This window comes from Corvus hawaiiensis, chromosome 2, assembly GCF_020740725.1.
Source record: "Corvus hawaiiensis isolate bCorHaw1 chromosome 2, bCorHaw1.pri.cur, whole genome shotgun sequence".
Classification (NCBI taxonomy): Eukaryota; Metazoa; Chordata; class Aves; order Passeriformes; family Corvidae; genus Corvus; species Corvus hawaiiensis.
The window spans coordinates 25,636,612-25,651,828 of NC_063214.1; the positions used below are offsets into that span (position 1 = coordinate 25,636,612).

General features: G+C 47.0%; 1 protein-coding gene across 1 annotated transcript; it reads left to right on the top strand.

The window, feature by feature from the left end:
* Window positions 1-10,275: 10,275 nt before the first annotated feature.
* On the top strand, window positions 10,276-14,390 carry NHLH2 (nescient helix-loop-helix 2). The gene is made up of 2 exons (XM_048295680.1): window positions 10,276-10,826; window positions 12,748-14,390. Exon 2 carries the CDS (start codon window positions 12,768-12,770, stop codon window positions 13,206-13,208), a length of 441 nt encoding a protein of 146 aa, XP_048151637.1. The 5' UTR covers window positions 10,276-10,826; window positions 12,748-12,767; the 3' UTR covers window positions 13,209-14,390.
* Window positions 14,391-15,217: the final 827 nt, after the last annotated feature.

The following is a 15,217-nucleotide window of genomic DNA, read 5'->3' on the forward strand; positions in this document are numbered from 1 at the left end:
GCTCTGCCATGGCGGAGTTTGGTGCATTAGCTTAAAAGCACTGAGACACCAGATGATGAACTGGAGCTGCTGAGACTTTCTGTCACAGGGGCACTAACTTGTGGCTGATGGAGGAGGCAGACAGCTGGATATGAAAGTAGACTAAACTGCCACAAAAAGACTGGCCAGTTCATCTGTCAACCCTAAGTGAGTGGTGAATCAAACTGCATTAGCTTCTGCTCAATTCTGCAGAGCAGCAGTTGTCAGGAAGTTCATACCCACTACACACAGGGGGACAACTCAAAACTCAGTCCTCATTCTAAAAGACTACGGAGAAAGTGAGCAGTGGAGAGACCTTACCTGAGAAAACCACAAAAAGACTTCAAGACAGCCTAGCATTCAACTTTATTTCTTTAAACCTGAATGCAAGCCAACTATGGTCAATAGCAAACAAGAGTCTTTACAGTCTAAAATCAGCCCAGAGGTTTCACTTTTTCTGGAGCCAAGGACTCAGAGATGCTATGCTTTGTAAATGACCCTATGCAGACTATGGCTACCACCAGTCTGTGGAATAATTCCCTTGGGAATGTTCTCCAAACACTGGGGTCAGTGAATGACAGCATCGACAGACCTGGGAGTATGAGCTTATTTGGTTTAGCAGAGCACCATTAGATACTGCTCTATCCTAAGCCCCTTCATGGAGGTAGGCAGGGGACTGTTCTTCTGCATAAAAACTCCTGACATTTGAGTCTTGGTGAAGAAAGGTTTGAATTGGCTCATAAAATCATAGACTCATAGAATGGTTTGGGTTGGAAAGGACCTTAAAGATCATCTAGTTCCAGTGCCCCCACCAGGGACAGGGACACCTTCCACTAGACCAGGTTGCTTAAAGCCCCATCCAGCCTGATCTTGAACACTTTCAGGGATGGGGCATCCACAACTTCTCTGTGCCAGCGCCTCACCACCCTCACAGTAAAGAATTGCTTCCTAATATCTTATTTAAATTTACCCTCTTTCATTCTGAAGCCATTCCCCCTTGTCCTGTCACTACACACCCTTGTAAAAAGTCCCTCTCCAGTCATTCAATGAGAGTTTCTTGGGGCAACGGGCACAGCCCTAACAGGGATAAGAAAGACTGCTGAAGTGGAGCTGCACAGAGCTGAACATTTAACTACCATACGCAGAAATGGAAACCTCTTCTATCCCACAGCCTTCAACATCAGGCACTCTTCACCTCCTCGAAATGCATACACTTGCTAAGCCATATGGGCTTTCAAGTGCTTTACAGCATCCTAGTACAACTCTAGTCTTATTAAAAATCTTGTCAGTAACTGTGAATGATGAAATTGTACCCCATCAAAATGAAGCAAGATAGTTCATATCTCATAGAATTTTGACCTCAGTACTCTTCATACACATTCATACTTCTCTGCATCTAACCCTCTCCAGGCATAGTTTCAAATTCATCTCAACACCATGAAGGCTAGAAGCACTTTTCTAAGGGGATGCTATAATTTTACATAATCATGACTCCAGAAGAAATCCAGACTCCTTAACCAGATATGTCTCATACTAACCCTGCAGACATGAACACAGAGGCTGCAGAAGAAAGAAGTAATTAGAATGTGAATTATAACATGAAATTTCATAGACATGCAATTGCTTTGCTTTTCATTTCATCTTTAATTGTAGCCCAAAAGTGGAGTTTTCTTGAGAAGACAAGCAGAAAATCTGGAGCCTGAGAGGAATCTAAAGAAGCTGCCTTACAAATGTGCCTATCTGAACTCATATGTATACATATATATAAGGAGTTACTGCCCTAGGATGTTTTAGTAGAGTTCCTGTAAGCATCAAGCACTGTCCTAGATACAAATAGAAATGGTCTGAGTTCGTGAGGAAATCCTGAAAAGATAACAGAGGTTATTTTATCCTTCAAGGAGGCTGTGTTCTTCACTTGGACTGAGTCCTGACCAGCCAGTCTTCTCGTTAAGACTTCTTCCTTTCAAACGAGACCATCCAACTAGGTAGTTTGAGAATAGTTTATGATGAACACTAACAAATAACAAGCATGGGGAAACAAAAGGGAAAATAGGGGGTCCAGGCAGGAAAGATAACAGTGTCCAATGGACAAATTTAATGTTGAGAAAGATATGAGGAAACATGTCCAAGAAGAGGATGCAAAACAACTCCAGAGCTCACACCAGAAGACAGAGTTCAAAATTATGGGAATATATAAAATATATAAAATATATAAAATATATACCAATATTATGCAAATATAATAAAGAGAAATATCCAGCAGTTAGTGACCTAGCTGGTTTAAGTTCAGAGAGATTCTCAAAAATCAGGACACCAGTGCTACATAGCCTCAGTGAAATGGGGAAAGTGGTCAGTGGAAATGACTGAAGATGCAGAAGACTCAACACCACCTTCCACATGCTCAGGACTGGAGAACCAGAGGTCTGGAAGTTGAGGGAGAAGCAGCTGTTGGAAGATGTTAAGCCTGCACAGGGATGCAGTCTAGGACATGGTGTATGCCTCTGTGGGAAAGGAATGGCTTTTCACACACCTGATTGTGTTCCCTGGAAACATTTTGATAGGAAAAACAATTTGTTAGCCCTGAATGATTTCTTGGAATAAATCAATTTCCCTCTTTTGCCAGGAATGACCATACAATTCACAGAAGTCAGCATAAAGCCAGTTACAGCTGGCCTTAGCTATACAAGTAGAAATAAAATGGTCTTGAACACCCCACATGCTGGTGGAAACCTTCCTGCTCATTCCAGGAGATGCTGATACTGGCCATGTCTAGGGAAAAGACACTGAACTGGGCAGAGCACCTGATATGTCCCATGAGGCCATTCTTACCCTGCATGTATCACATGGCAGATTTTCTTCCCTGGTCAGCTGGCCTAAGCAGTCCAGTAATGATCACTGGGTTTTGTTTTACAAGTTCTACTTCCAAGTGAAGAAAGGAAACCTGTGGGATGGGGTGCTTGGCATCAATAGAGGGAGAAATATCTGCTTATGGAATGCAAAATCTTAATTTTTTTCTTTTTCTATTTTTTCTTTTTCATAAGAAAGAGCATTCCCCATGGCTACACACACAGACATCAGATTTAAAAATAGCCAAGTTCCACCTCGACTGTGGGTGAGTGAAAGACAGAAGACAGATGCATTGGCTGCCAGCTAGACTTGACATCCACTTTTTCTTTCCTCACCCTGGCAGCCAGCAGTTGCACACATGTGCACAGGTAAGGTCCTTGGTGGCAAAGCACACGGTGTCTTTCTCCCGCTCAATTCACTGACTGCTGCCTCCCAGCCGTGTGTCTGGGAGCCACATAAGCTCACACTCCCCATTTAGTGCATCAGGCGTGTAGAAATCACCAAGTTCCCCCTATTTGTGCTGCTTAATTCGCAAATTTCTCACTAGTCATTTATGTGTGGGGACAGCTATCGAGTTCCTTGCAAAGGTTAATGCATCTCTGTTTCTGGCTTGTTTTGTTAACTCCTTTAGTGCCTGATCCACATGGTCACTTTCCATGGCTCCAACCTATGTAACAAATGTGTGTGCTTGTGCATGACTAGTCTCATTTTCAGGCCCTGGCCCAGGTCAGTTTAAGGTGATCCATTTCAAGGAACCAGGTCTTGGTCTTGCTTCCTTCCCCCTACCCAGGCTGCAGGAGATTCCTCCTCTTTTTCCTAACTGGCTTTAATCCGCCCACTGTTTATGCTTCCAACCAAATGCATTCATTGAAAACATAAGGTACTGCTGCCCACATACTCAACATTACTCTTCATGTGCTCATCAGCAATAGAAGCCACAGTAATTCAGCAAACTTGGCTATTTTATTTGCAAACATGTTTACAAGCACCTCTTTATGCATTTACCTAAATCACATGGCTCACAGAGAAGTCCTTTCCACGGGAAATTATGGATGCTGAAAAGTCACACGTATTCAAACCGCAACTTGACAAATTCAGAAAAGGAAAATTCATCCAGTGCATTAAACTTTAATTAATTGGATGTCAGGAGAATATTTGAGGGCAGTATCACCGTAGATTTATATTATTCTTACAGGTTTCCCTCTTTTGGTACTGCTGAAAACAAGATACCTTTGGTCTAACCTACTGTGGACATTTTTAGGTTTTTATATGTGTTTTTTGTAATTTTAGTGTGATATGATTTCCTAATATACATGTTCCAGGAGCATCCAGGCTGCATTAGGGTCTTACAGACACACTGTAGAGCACAGTAAGTATTTCTCTTTCTACATTCAGAGCTTGGCATGCTAAGCATCACATTTCTGGTCTAGGATGATGGACAGGAAAAATAGAAAATATCCCATGATCAGAAGCACCTTAGAAATAAAACAGTCTTGGTCTCTTCTGCGTAATGACAAGACATTGAATCCTGTTCAGTTTAACAAAAAGATGGCTGCAGAATCGATATGGCCACTACTGATGAATACTAACCTAGGAAGGACCAACAGATGTCTGGGTTTACTCAGGCATGTCTTTTCTTTCTGTCTGAAATGTTTGCCCAGGTGGAATTTTCCCACTTGTCCAAAATTTCCAGACATTTGACCAGAGCAGCAGCAATAGCTGTAGCTATGCTCTGCATGACCAGAAAGTCCCAGTTAATAACTGGTGCAGGCAGGCATATCAGCTGTACAGCACACATGTATGCACCTGTTTACAAAATCCCGACCTTAACTTCATAATATAATAAAAGAGAACTCTTAATCCAGGGGCCAAGATATAAGAAAATCCCACATCTGGATGCTGAAGGTGGGCATGCTCATTTTTCACGTCAGTGTTTTCAACAGTGGGGAGAAACAGCTGGTGGAGTAACCTGCCAGGGACCATAGGGAATCCTCCACCATCAATGTTTAGACCAAGAATGGGTATTATTTCTGAAAAACGCACACTCAGTCATAAAGGAAATGAAGAGGGAAGTCCTGGGGCCTTCAGCCTGCAAGGAGATGCTCACAGTGGCCCCTTCTGCCTTTAAAAACTCGTCATCATCCTCCATTTCTCAAGATACCCTCCTCTCATGAGAGCTGTCAATACTCACATATCAAGGATGATCTTTGGAGAAGTCAAGACAATGTGGCAGTGAAGGGGTCTGACCACCCTCATGAGCACACCTGGCTCTTTACAGTGGCAGCTGGATCTTAATCCCATAGCTCCTCTAGCCCAACAAGCAAAGGAAAAGACTAGAAGTGGAGACCAAGGGACATAAGCCAAAGGCTGCAATCAGACAAAAAGAATCAGGATTTTGTCCAAAAGCCAAATATTTCAGCTGGAGACTACTGGTTTAAACATAGCAGCCACTCCCAAGGAAGTCACACTCATATTTGCAAGGGAGCAGCTGACGGTCCTGCCAGTCCCACAAACTGAGGCAGACCTCAGCCAGGGGGAACTCACATCCAGACCTGGTGGCCCTAGTACCTCTGTTCATGGGACATTATGTTTTTCACCTTACCCAGTCACAGGCTGTTCCTGCCAGCAGCCTCAAAGTTCCTGACCTGTTATTACAACATGACCAATGGAAAACCAAAAAATATCACCCAAATGTCTAAGGAAACCATGAGCAGAGGCACTGAGCTACATCCAGCACAGATTTTTCAAAAGGACAAGGATTTTCATGGCTCAGCATTCTAATTTGTTTGACCATTTATTTCCAAGGAACACATCCAAGAGTGACAAGCTCCATTTATTTCAATGGGCAGCATATGCCAGCAACGTGAATGGCGTATGCTATAAAAGAGAATGGATGTTCTCAAGCACCCCACAAAGCTGTCCTTTCGGCAGACAGAGGACATGCAGGTAATGGAAGTGCCGCTCTGCTCTGACAAGCAACACCATAAAAGCAGCATCGTGGGTTCTCATGTTTGATGTCTCCCCATGGCAGACCTGCGAGATTTGCTCAAACTGAAAGTGAAAAATTATTACCTAATACCTGGCCCAGGGCTGGAGAGAGCAGTTGGACTCTTTCATTAATCTGCTTTTCCAGGCCAGGAGGACATCTCCTTGGGACATATGGCCACTTCAGGGTGTTAGTGTGTCACCTTTTTAGACTTTTAGGGGCTACACACCAGCCCAGACTATTCTCAAAAATGACATCACCTTCAAATCATTGTGTGATGTGAATATGAGATGTTCACAAGAGAGTCCCCTCTTTCCACAAAATACCATCACATGGAAGCACTGTTTTCAGTATTGTCTCTTCATACTGAATCCTGAAGACAATCTTCTTCTGAATCTTGCCTTTCCAAAATCTGATCCCACTGATGCCTGAAAAACCCTGAGCTGTGAGTCTCTTGTCACAAATTCAGCGCCACTTATGACTTGATATTGTTTGGTGGCCTGTGACACTTTACTGTAAGTCTCACAGGAGTGGGCAACTTTTATTTGCTATCATTAATGAATTAACTAATATTAGTTCTGTGTTAGGACTTATCTAGTGAGCAGTCTGGTTCATAAGGTTTTATTGGCTTGTCAGCAAGCCCTGGAAGTCAAAATAGAATGATTTTTATACTGCTTTTCAGTGAGACGGCCCCAACAAAGGTGGGGTGTGACTTTGTTCATACCATGTCTTTCTCTGGACGCCTTTCATTCTCATTAAACTTAAGAAGTTGCTGGGAAGGAGCAGTGTGAGCTGCAATGCTGTCCACAGGAAACCACCTCCCCTTCTCCTGTACCTCCAGCCAGACAACATCTCAAGCCAGGTAAGGAAGAAGAGATGTTCATGACTCCCTTACAGCCCTCCAGCATGGCAAAATGAAATACCAAATACTCCTCCAAGGAGATTCATGTCCACCTGTGCTGCAAGGCTCACTATTCTGGATGTAAACTGCAGTAAGGCCACAGCCATACAATATCTCTGGATGCCCGCTGTACAGACTGGAGACCCTTGTTGTGCCACTGTTTTTCCTATTCATATATTAATATATTTCATATATTTCTCTTCAGTGTGTGCAGCTTGTAGGTTGCAGTTTCACCTTTTATGGAGAAGCCAAACCAATGCTGTTCATGCCATTGAGGGCATCTTTCAAACCATGTGGGAATCTCAGCTTGCCTTGATGCCAGTGAGGTGCTTGCTTAGTGAAGTGGCCAACCATAGACTTGTGGCTGGCTGCATGTGTATTTGGGGATACAAATCATAAGGTGGCTTTGCATCTATGCAGCTTCCTTTGGGACCATACTGATTGCCAACGTACAGGTCTCCACTTGTCATGGGCTATTTCCTAAGAAAAAGGCAAAACGACCTTGAGGGAGAGCTATAGTCATCCTTCCTTTGTCAAAGGGGAACTTTCAGTTTTCATCAAATGCACTTTTGTCCCTCAATTTCTGATTGTTTCTGGTGACTTCCATGCCTGGGCCAGTTGGCCCCAAGTATGCTGAGCTCTCAAAACCAGCCTCTTGCTCCAGAGTGAGAGGTGTGTGTGGTGAGTGGCAGGAGAGCTCTCTGCTGGGAGAATTCGGCCCTGTTTCTGGGCTTTGGGGCTTTGTTTGCTCAGAGAAGAGCCAGGCTGTCAGCTCCAGCATTTCTGACTGGCTTTTTAAGGCTAAAGATACAGAGACTACACCCTGTGTCTTGCAGCTGATGTGAGAAGATTTGCAGTATCCCAGCAGGGAGGTTTGGGTAAACACCGCAGGCCTGGCATGCCCAGGGCAAAGTGGGATCCTCTAGATTTAATACATCTGGTAGCAGAGCAGTGGGGTAATCGAATCCCAGGGGCAGTAACCAGTGCTTTATCAGGTGTCAGAAATGTCCATCATAACTACAGAAATTGAGAAGCAACTGTTTGGTCTTCCCTGAAAATTAAAACTAAAAAGCAAGCCATATGATGACAGCATCTGTAGCAGAGAGCAGGGTGGCTTGCATGAATTAGCAGCTTCCTGGCTGTTATCTGTGGCAGCCTTAGCCAGCTACTTATTCCATCACCTGCAGCTTCTGTGGGCTGAGGCCTCAGACTTACACCTTGGGGAGCACTGCAAGCCAAAGCCCCCAGCATAGTCAAGTTAGAGCTGGAGGAGGTCTCCTCCACAGCTTTCTCATTGAAGTGTGGGATGGTGGTCACCTGATGGAACAGGATCTTGGGCCTTGGCATGTGGAGCACAGTGACCTTGAACTGCTCAGATCCTGATCTCCAAAGAGCACCTGTGAAGGTTACCAGTAAGGTGAGCTGAATGGGGATGTGCCACAGCCTCAGTGGCTCGCATCTGAATCTTCCTGGCATGTCCCACTGCAGACAAGGATAGCTTAGCCAAGCATCTCCAGAAGCTCGGCTGGGATCATGCTGGATATCCATGGAACCAGTGCCGCTATGTGGGGTCAGAGCAAGTGACAGCCTCCTGCTGCCTTGGAGACTTCTTATGGGCAGGGGAAGGGAGATAAATCCCCAAACTTCCCTGCGGGAAGTGTTCACAAGGATCCACTTTTGGGCATTTCTTTCCCTAGTGGGCCAGGTGTCATGCAGGGGGATTATATTCTTTGCTAGAGTATCTACCATTTAAAAAAAATAGGCAAAACCCAAAATTATTCAGGCATGCTACTCATTCCAGTTAAGGTCCTGTAAATCATATCAAGTGCAGAATCTCTCCCCATTCAAAGATCTTCCAGCCTGTTGCATGTGGGTGACCCTCAGGTGTCCCTGCAAGTGTCTTCCTGTCACGTTTCCCCCACACTTCCTACTGATGGGACCCAGAATCACCCACTGAGCTGCTGGTGAGCAGAAGAATCAGTTCTGCTCTGTCTTACCCACCCCTCCCACTGTCCCTTTTTGGGGGCTCCAAAGGGAGCCTACCATTATAGGCTCTTGGCACAGAAAAGTCCCCATGGAAGAAGACAATTACACCCAGAAAAGTGGCAGTGGAACCCACTTGAAGAGATCAGCAGGGAGGGTAATGGGGATCAGGGCAGAGAAGGCACTGCCATCTGGCAGGGGCTGGAGCAAGGTGACAGCAAGAGGAGTCACTTTGGTCACAGGCATTCCCTGACTCGGGCACAAAGGAGCCTGGCTCAATCTTGAGAGCAGAAAAGCCACAGACCCATGGCTGACTCCCTCGCCTCATTGTCTGTGCACTGGAGCAGGGAGGGCAGGAGGCAAAGGGAGAAGGGGAGGCTTTCTGTCCCCCTGGCTCTGACAGGTCCATGCCTGCTGCTCACTGGGATTGGGGGTGGGTGGGAGACAGGGCAGGGGGACCGCCAAAATAAATGAACTAAAAAACCAGTCTGATGATTCTCCACAAGCTTGGTATACATGATGCAAATTGATGTCTAAAGCTTATTTATTAGCTTACATGTGAAATGCCAGTGGTGTTTTTCTAGATCAGTGGGTATCCAATATTTGGGCGGGGGGAGACGACGGCAGTGGGAGCGAGCATGGCTAGAGACTGTATATCCAGAGGCTAGGGTTTATATCATGGGCTGCTCTCGACTGTTATAATTTGTGGCACAGATTCAGTGAGAATCTGATCTGCTGAAAATATTTGGGCTGTGAAAACTCCCACACTGTGACAGATGTCAAGTCCAATTAAGTGACTCGTGTCCAGGTTTCTGTCCAATAGGCTTTCCCATTAAATACCAATTTAAGAGGGAAAAAATGCCGCCCCCTTTTCTCCGAGCCTTTATCTCTTCCGACCATCTCTAGGCGAAACCCTTTGGTACCAGAAGTGGATCCACACGCATCTCCACTCCGTCAGTCTGTCTCGCCCCTGCCACCTTCCGCACCCCTCCTTGGCTTCTTTGCCACTCCGGGAGGGGTGGGAGGAGGAACTGCACTTTCTTTTTGTGCATGTGAGCGTACCTTGTCCTACACCGCCGTTATCTCTCGCAGCTGCTCCGAATCCGCGCCGAGATTTTCGTTTATTTCGTTTTGTTTTTCTTTTTCAGCCTTCGCATATTTTTCTTTATTTTTCACTCGAAAGATGCAGGAGGAGTTAGGAAGCTCAGGGACGGATGGGGGTTTCGTTTATCCTTTTTTTTCTCCCCTCGCCAGTTCTTGAAGGACCAGAAGAAGAACTAAATCAAACATTCATTTTCCGACGGAGTCTCCCTCCCTCCTGCCCCTCTCCGCCGGACCGGTGAATTAACAAAACCTCACGTTACAACCCTCCCCCCTACCCCCCAAAAAAAAAAAAAAAAAAAAAAAAAAAAAGATAGAGAAGAAAGGAGGGAGCGACGCATTGTTACCCCGACCCGCGGCGTGCCTGTGCGCCGGGCCGAGGCGGAACAAAGCCGGCAGCGCCGCGCCGGGCTCCGCGCCCCGGGCTCCGCGCCCCGGGCCCCGCGACCGGCCCGGCCCGGGAGCGGCGGGGCCGCCGCGGGGAAGGAGAGGCCGAGGGGGCGGGAGAGAGGGAATAATCCCGGACGGTGCCGGTGCTGTCGCCGCATCCCTTTTGTTATTTATCGCGGTCGGGGAAGAGGAGGAAGAAAAGCGGGGGAGAGGGCACTTTCCCCCTCTAAAACCGACCGGCCGAAGCCGCCGGTGCGCTGCAGCCGCTGCCCCGGACAAACGGGCGGAGGAGGACTTTGATGGGGAAACGCTTTTTCTCCCCTGATGCATCGTAAGTAACTTAAGTTGTTATTTATACTCCGCAAACAAACACGACAGTATAACATCTCCCATCTCTGGAGCGCTGGAGGCCGCGGCGAGGGATGAGATCTGCCTTTCCCTATTCGAGCAGGACACTTTTTCGCTCGTAATTAATTTTATTTGATTTTGATTTTTTAATTTTTCCATGCTCCGCTCCCGGAGGGTCATTTGAACTGTAAAGGAATCGCCGAGGGGGCGAGGGGACCTGGAGAGAGAGGCTGTCCAAACGACTCCACCGAGGTAAGCAGCCTTAACAATATCTTTCCCTTTTGCAGGTAGCTCGGGGCATGGGTTTACCGTAATAATAATAATAATAATAATAATAATAATAATAATAATAATAATAAATAGAGAGGGAGGAAAAGAAAGCCTCTTTCTGGATCAGCTCGCCAAACCCCACCATACAGATAAATCTAAATCAAAGCGAGAGATTCAACACACACCGTAGAAAAGCCTCTAAGCAACTTTCTTCAGGAACCACCGCTTTAATTGCCCGTTTTCGTACAACCGCCCTGCAAATCCTGCCTCTCTAGCGTACTTTCGCATAAGCCCCCTCGCTTGGATGCCAGTTGAAAGGTGATTTTAAACCTTTCCTCTTTATCTTTTTGCCCCACGAGATCGCTGATACCTGACTTGCGCGCTAATGGGTTTTTTCCCTACCCCTGCCTTGTGGGCCTGATTAACGCTCCTTATTAAAAATCGAAGAGGAAGCGTTTGCGACGGCCCCGGCAAGAGACGGCCCTTTCCCAGGGAAGGAAGTTCTCTTCTCTCCCCCTCCCCAGTCCTGGCTCCCTGCGCACCCCGGGGAGCGCAGAGCCTCGGCCCCCGGTGGAGCCCTCTGCCCTGCCAGGCATGCCCCGCGTCTCGCCCCGTGGGGGGAGGCTTGGCTCTAGCCCTGCCTGGGAAGAATTCCTCCTGCCCGTCTTGTTGTTATTATTATTGTTAACAATAATAATAATAGCTTATTTTTCCCAACCGGGTCTGAGGCCTTACTGGGACTTTCCCTGGAAACTTTATGTGGAAATACTTTGCAATCTTAATTCGGGGGAAGAGAGGATGCGATGTTCCCTCCTCCGTCGGGCTCGCTCCCCACCTCGCTCGACACCCCAGCTGCACACACACACACACATTTGTGTCCAAGGTTATTCACTAGTTGCCTGATGTATTGTTTTATTACATGCCGGCGTGTCCACGGACGCGCTCGGATTTGTATTGCTGTCTACATGACAGATGGTGCTCTGTGAGGCCGCAAGAAGATACGATTCAATTTTCTTTTGAAAGGCACGTCCGCATTTATTTATTTATTTATTTAGCCTCCCCCTCTTTTCGCGCAGGGAGGGGAGAGGAGGGAAAATTTAAAGGGATGGAAAAGTTTGGCCGCTGCTTTGGGGTTTTGTTTCTTTTTGAATCCCACACTTAGGAAACGGAAACTCTCCAAACATTCCCATCTGATCGCTAGCAAATGGCTATCTGCACAATTAGCAGCAGGAAAGGAAAGAAAGAAAAGGAAAAAAAGAGGGAGCACAGAGAAAAGAGCGGAGGGGAGAGCCTAGCAGATACATAGGATCCCGTAGGGATTGGAGAAATAAATCTCCCCATTGGCCTTGTTATGTTTGTGGAGCCTTGAGCTCTGTATTTAAAAGCATCATGTCTGTAGCCTGGATCCCACAGAGCGTTGCCGAAAAAGAAACGGTTTAGCAGAAACCGGCAGGCCAGAAAGGAAAATATTAAAACTGGGGGGTGATGGGGGTGGTGGGGAACCACCCTAATATTGAGACACTGGATATTAGCTTGTTTGGGAAAAAAAAAAAAAAATTCTTCAATTGCTCTCTGGGCCTGTTTCAACACCCAAGCAAGCGCGGGGAATAAGGGCAGGAAGTACACTCCGCTGAAGCTACCGTCAAACGCTAGAGAGGGGATGGTTAAATGACGGGGTATCGTTTATCCCCGATACTGCTCTCATTAGTACTCCCTGAAGGAGTCGCGACTCGTCCACCCGGCTCTCTCCCTCCTCCCCGGTCGGGCGGTACCGGCGCCGGGGGCAGGGCGCGGGGACCGGCATGTCCCTCGTGTCCCTGCCCGTGTCCCTGCTCCCCGCCTTGCCCCTGTCTCCCGCGGCCGGGGCCCTGACCCGCTCTCTCTGCTTCTCTGTCTCGGGAAGGCTCCTCCGCCCCCTCCAAGATGATGCTTAGCCCGGACCAAGCTGCCGACTCCGACCACCCCTCCTCGGCGCCCTCCGACCCGGAGTCCCTGGGCGGCGCGGACGCCCAGGCGCTCAGCTGCTGCGTCTCAGACCCGGAGCCCGCCGAGGGCGGCGGCGGCGAGGGCCGGGGCGGCGGCGGCGGCGGCGGCGGCGGGGAGAGCCGCGGCGGGGGCCGGCCGGGGCTGCACCCGCCGCCTCTGAGCCGGGAGGAGAAGCGCCGGCGGCGCCGCGCCACGGCCAAGTACCGCTCGGCCCACGCCACGCGTGAGCGGATCCGCGTGGAGGCCTTCAACCTGGCCTTCGCCGAGCTGCGCAAGCTGCTGCCCACCCTGCCCCCCGACAAGAAGCTCTCCAAGATCGAGATCCTGCGCCTCGCCATCTGCTACATCTCCTATCTCAACCACGTGCTGGACGTGTAGCGCCCGACGGACGCCCGGAGCCCCGGGACCCGCAGTCCCGCCGCCCCGGGTCGGGCCGCGGCGGGCAGCGCCTTCCCAGGGGCGGGCGGCGGGGCGGGGGGTCCCCGCTGCTTGCGCTCTGCCCCCGGAGGGCCCCCGCCCGGTCGAGAGCCCGCTTTTCGAAGAGAACTGTATAACCGGATTGTCTCTTCAGGCTGTCAAGTGCCCCTTTATATATATCCAAAAACATCTACTTGTGACCTTAAACGTGTGACCCATGGGTGCAGTTAAAAATAACTATTTTTTATTTATGGTAGAAGGAGTTGACAATTTATTTTTTTCAAGATTTATTTATTTTTCAGAGTGGTGGCAATTTTACTTTGGATACTTTGTGCCAATTGGTTTCTATAGTCGGGTGTTTACACTTTCTCCTGTGGAATATTCTGTTTGACTTTATGAGTGTTTGTTGGGATCAATACAGTGTTCATTTTCTTTTCTTTTTAATTTATTTTTTCCCTCCAATTATATTGCACTTGTGTACCACAAACCTCCCCTCCCTCCTTGTTTATAAGTATATTTTATATATATCAAGGCATTTGTTCTTGACCTTTTTTCTTTCTTTCCTTGTGTGGGATCAACAACCACTAGCACTTAACTAGGAGAGGTTTTTTTTAAAACTTGTTGTTCTTCTGATCAATAGTTACGTCTGAAAAGTACTTTGCAAATCGTTTATAAGGGAAGTAGTTTCTTTGTGGGTGTATATGTGCGTGTGCGTATACATGCATGTGTGTGGGAGTGAGCGTGGGTGTGTATGTGTGTGGTATATTTTTAGGAAAGGACATTTTTTCCTAAAAAAAAAAGAAAAAAAAAGAAAGAAAAGTAAATCCAGGACTGCTTTCCTTTGTGACAACCAAAAAAATTCTATAACCTGAAAATGTTTCATGTTCTTTGCTGTGAATCTCTTAAAACAAGAAGCGCATTTTAGAGACAAAAGAGAAAAAGAAAAAAAACACATCTGCTATCCAAAGATTTTAGTCTTTTTCAGGGTTTTTTTGTGTGTCTATGTTGCTTTATATAATGCAATATTTTGTAGTGAAAATAGATAAATCTGGTTTCTATCTGATGCGTTTTTCATATCTCTCATGAATGGTGAGCTGTTTTGCATATAAATAAAAGTATCAAATAAAAGCTGTTTTTTCCTAATTATTTTTCCCTGTTGGTCCTTCTGTAAGACAGACATGCGATGTCCTTATGAATAAGGATTGCAAAGGCTTCCCAAGTCGTGCGTGGGAAGCTTCAACAGGTTACCTGCCTCTTCCTTGGGAGACTCGGGCTGCAGTCCCTCCACCACAGCTCCCCTGCTCCAGCCACTCTCAGCTGGCTGCCCTGCCCAAATCCAAAGGAGACACAGAACCCTCGTTGTCCCTTTCTCCCAGTCTCATCATGACTGGCATCTGGTCACATGTTTCAAAGTTCAAGCTGTACAATCCAATCTGATGCTTGCAAGCACCTGTTTTGCCACCTCACTCTTTGATATGCCTGGCTTTGCCACACAAATGCCTGCATTTTGTCCTGCCTGAGTGCACTAGACTTTCTTTTTCTTGCTTAAATTCAGCTTTGATCCCTCTCTGGCCAGGTCTACTTCTACTGAAACCAAGAAAAAACCTTGTGCCCTTTCACTACTTTAGAAAACCTCACGCATAATCTTTTATACAAGGCTTCATTGCCAAATCTTGTCATTTGAAACATGGAACAGATATAGACTCAATGGCAGACTGGTTATTACCCGAGTAATGTGAAATCATCTCATTTATTAAACCCTTTTCTTGTTTACCACAAGGGGTTAATTTTACCTATAATTTGAATAGTGCCATTGACTCTGGTGGCTTCGTCATCCATTCTTACTTGCTGGAGAGATAAAACACTCCCCTCCACCCCATTTTTATGGCTGACACTTTGCACTTAATTAAGTGTGGTCTTGAACAGCTGAAAAGGTCCATGCAGAAAACCTGTCATAGAGACTCTTAATT

Bases quoted from the DNA above. Each gene is read 5' to 3' on its own strand.
- NHLH2 (XM_048295680.1), top strand. From the start codon at position 12,768: ATGATGCTTAGCCCGGACCAAGCTGCCGACTCCGACCACCCCTCCTCG.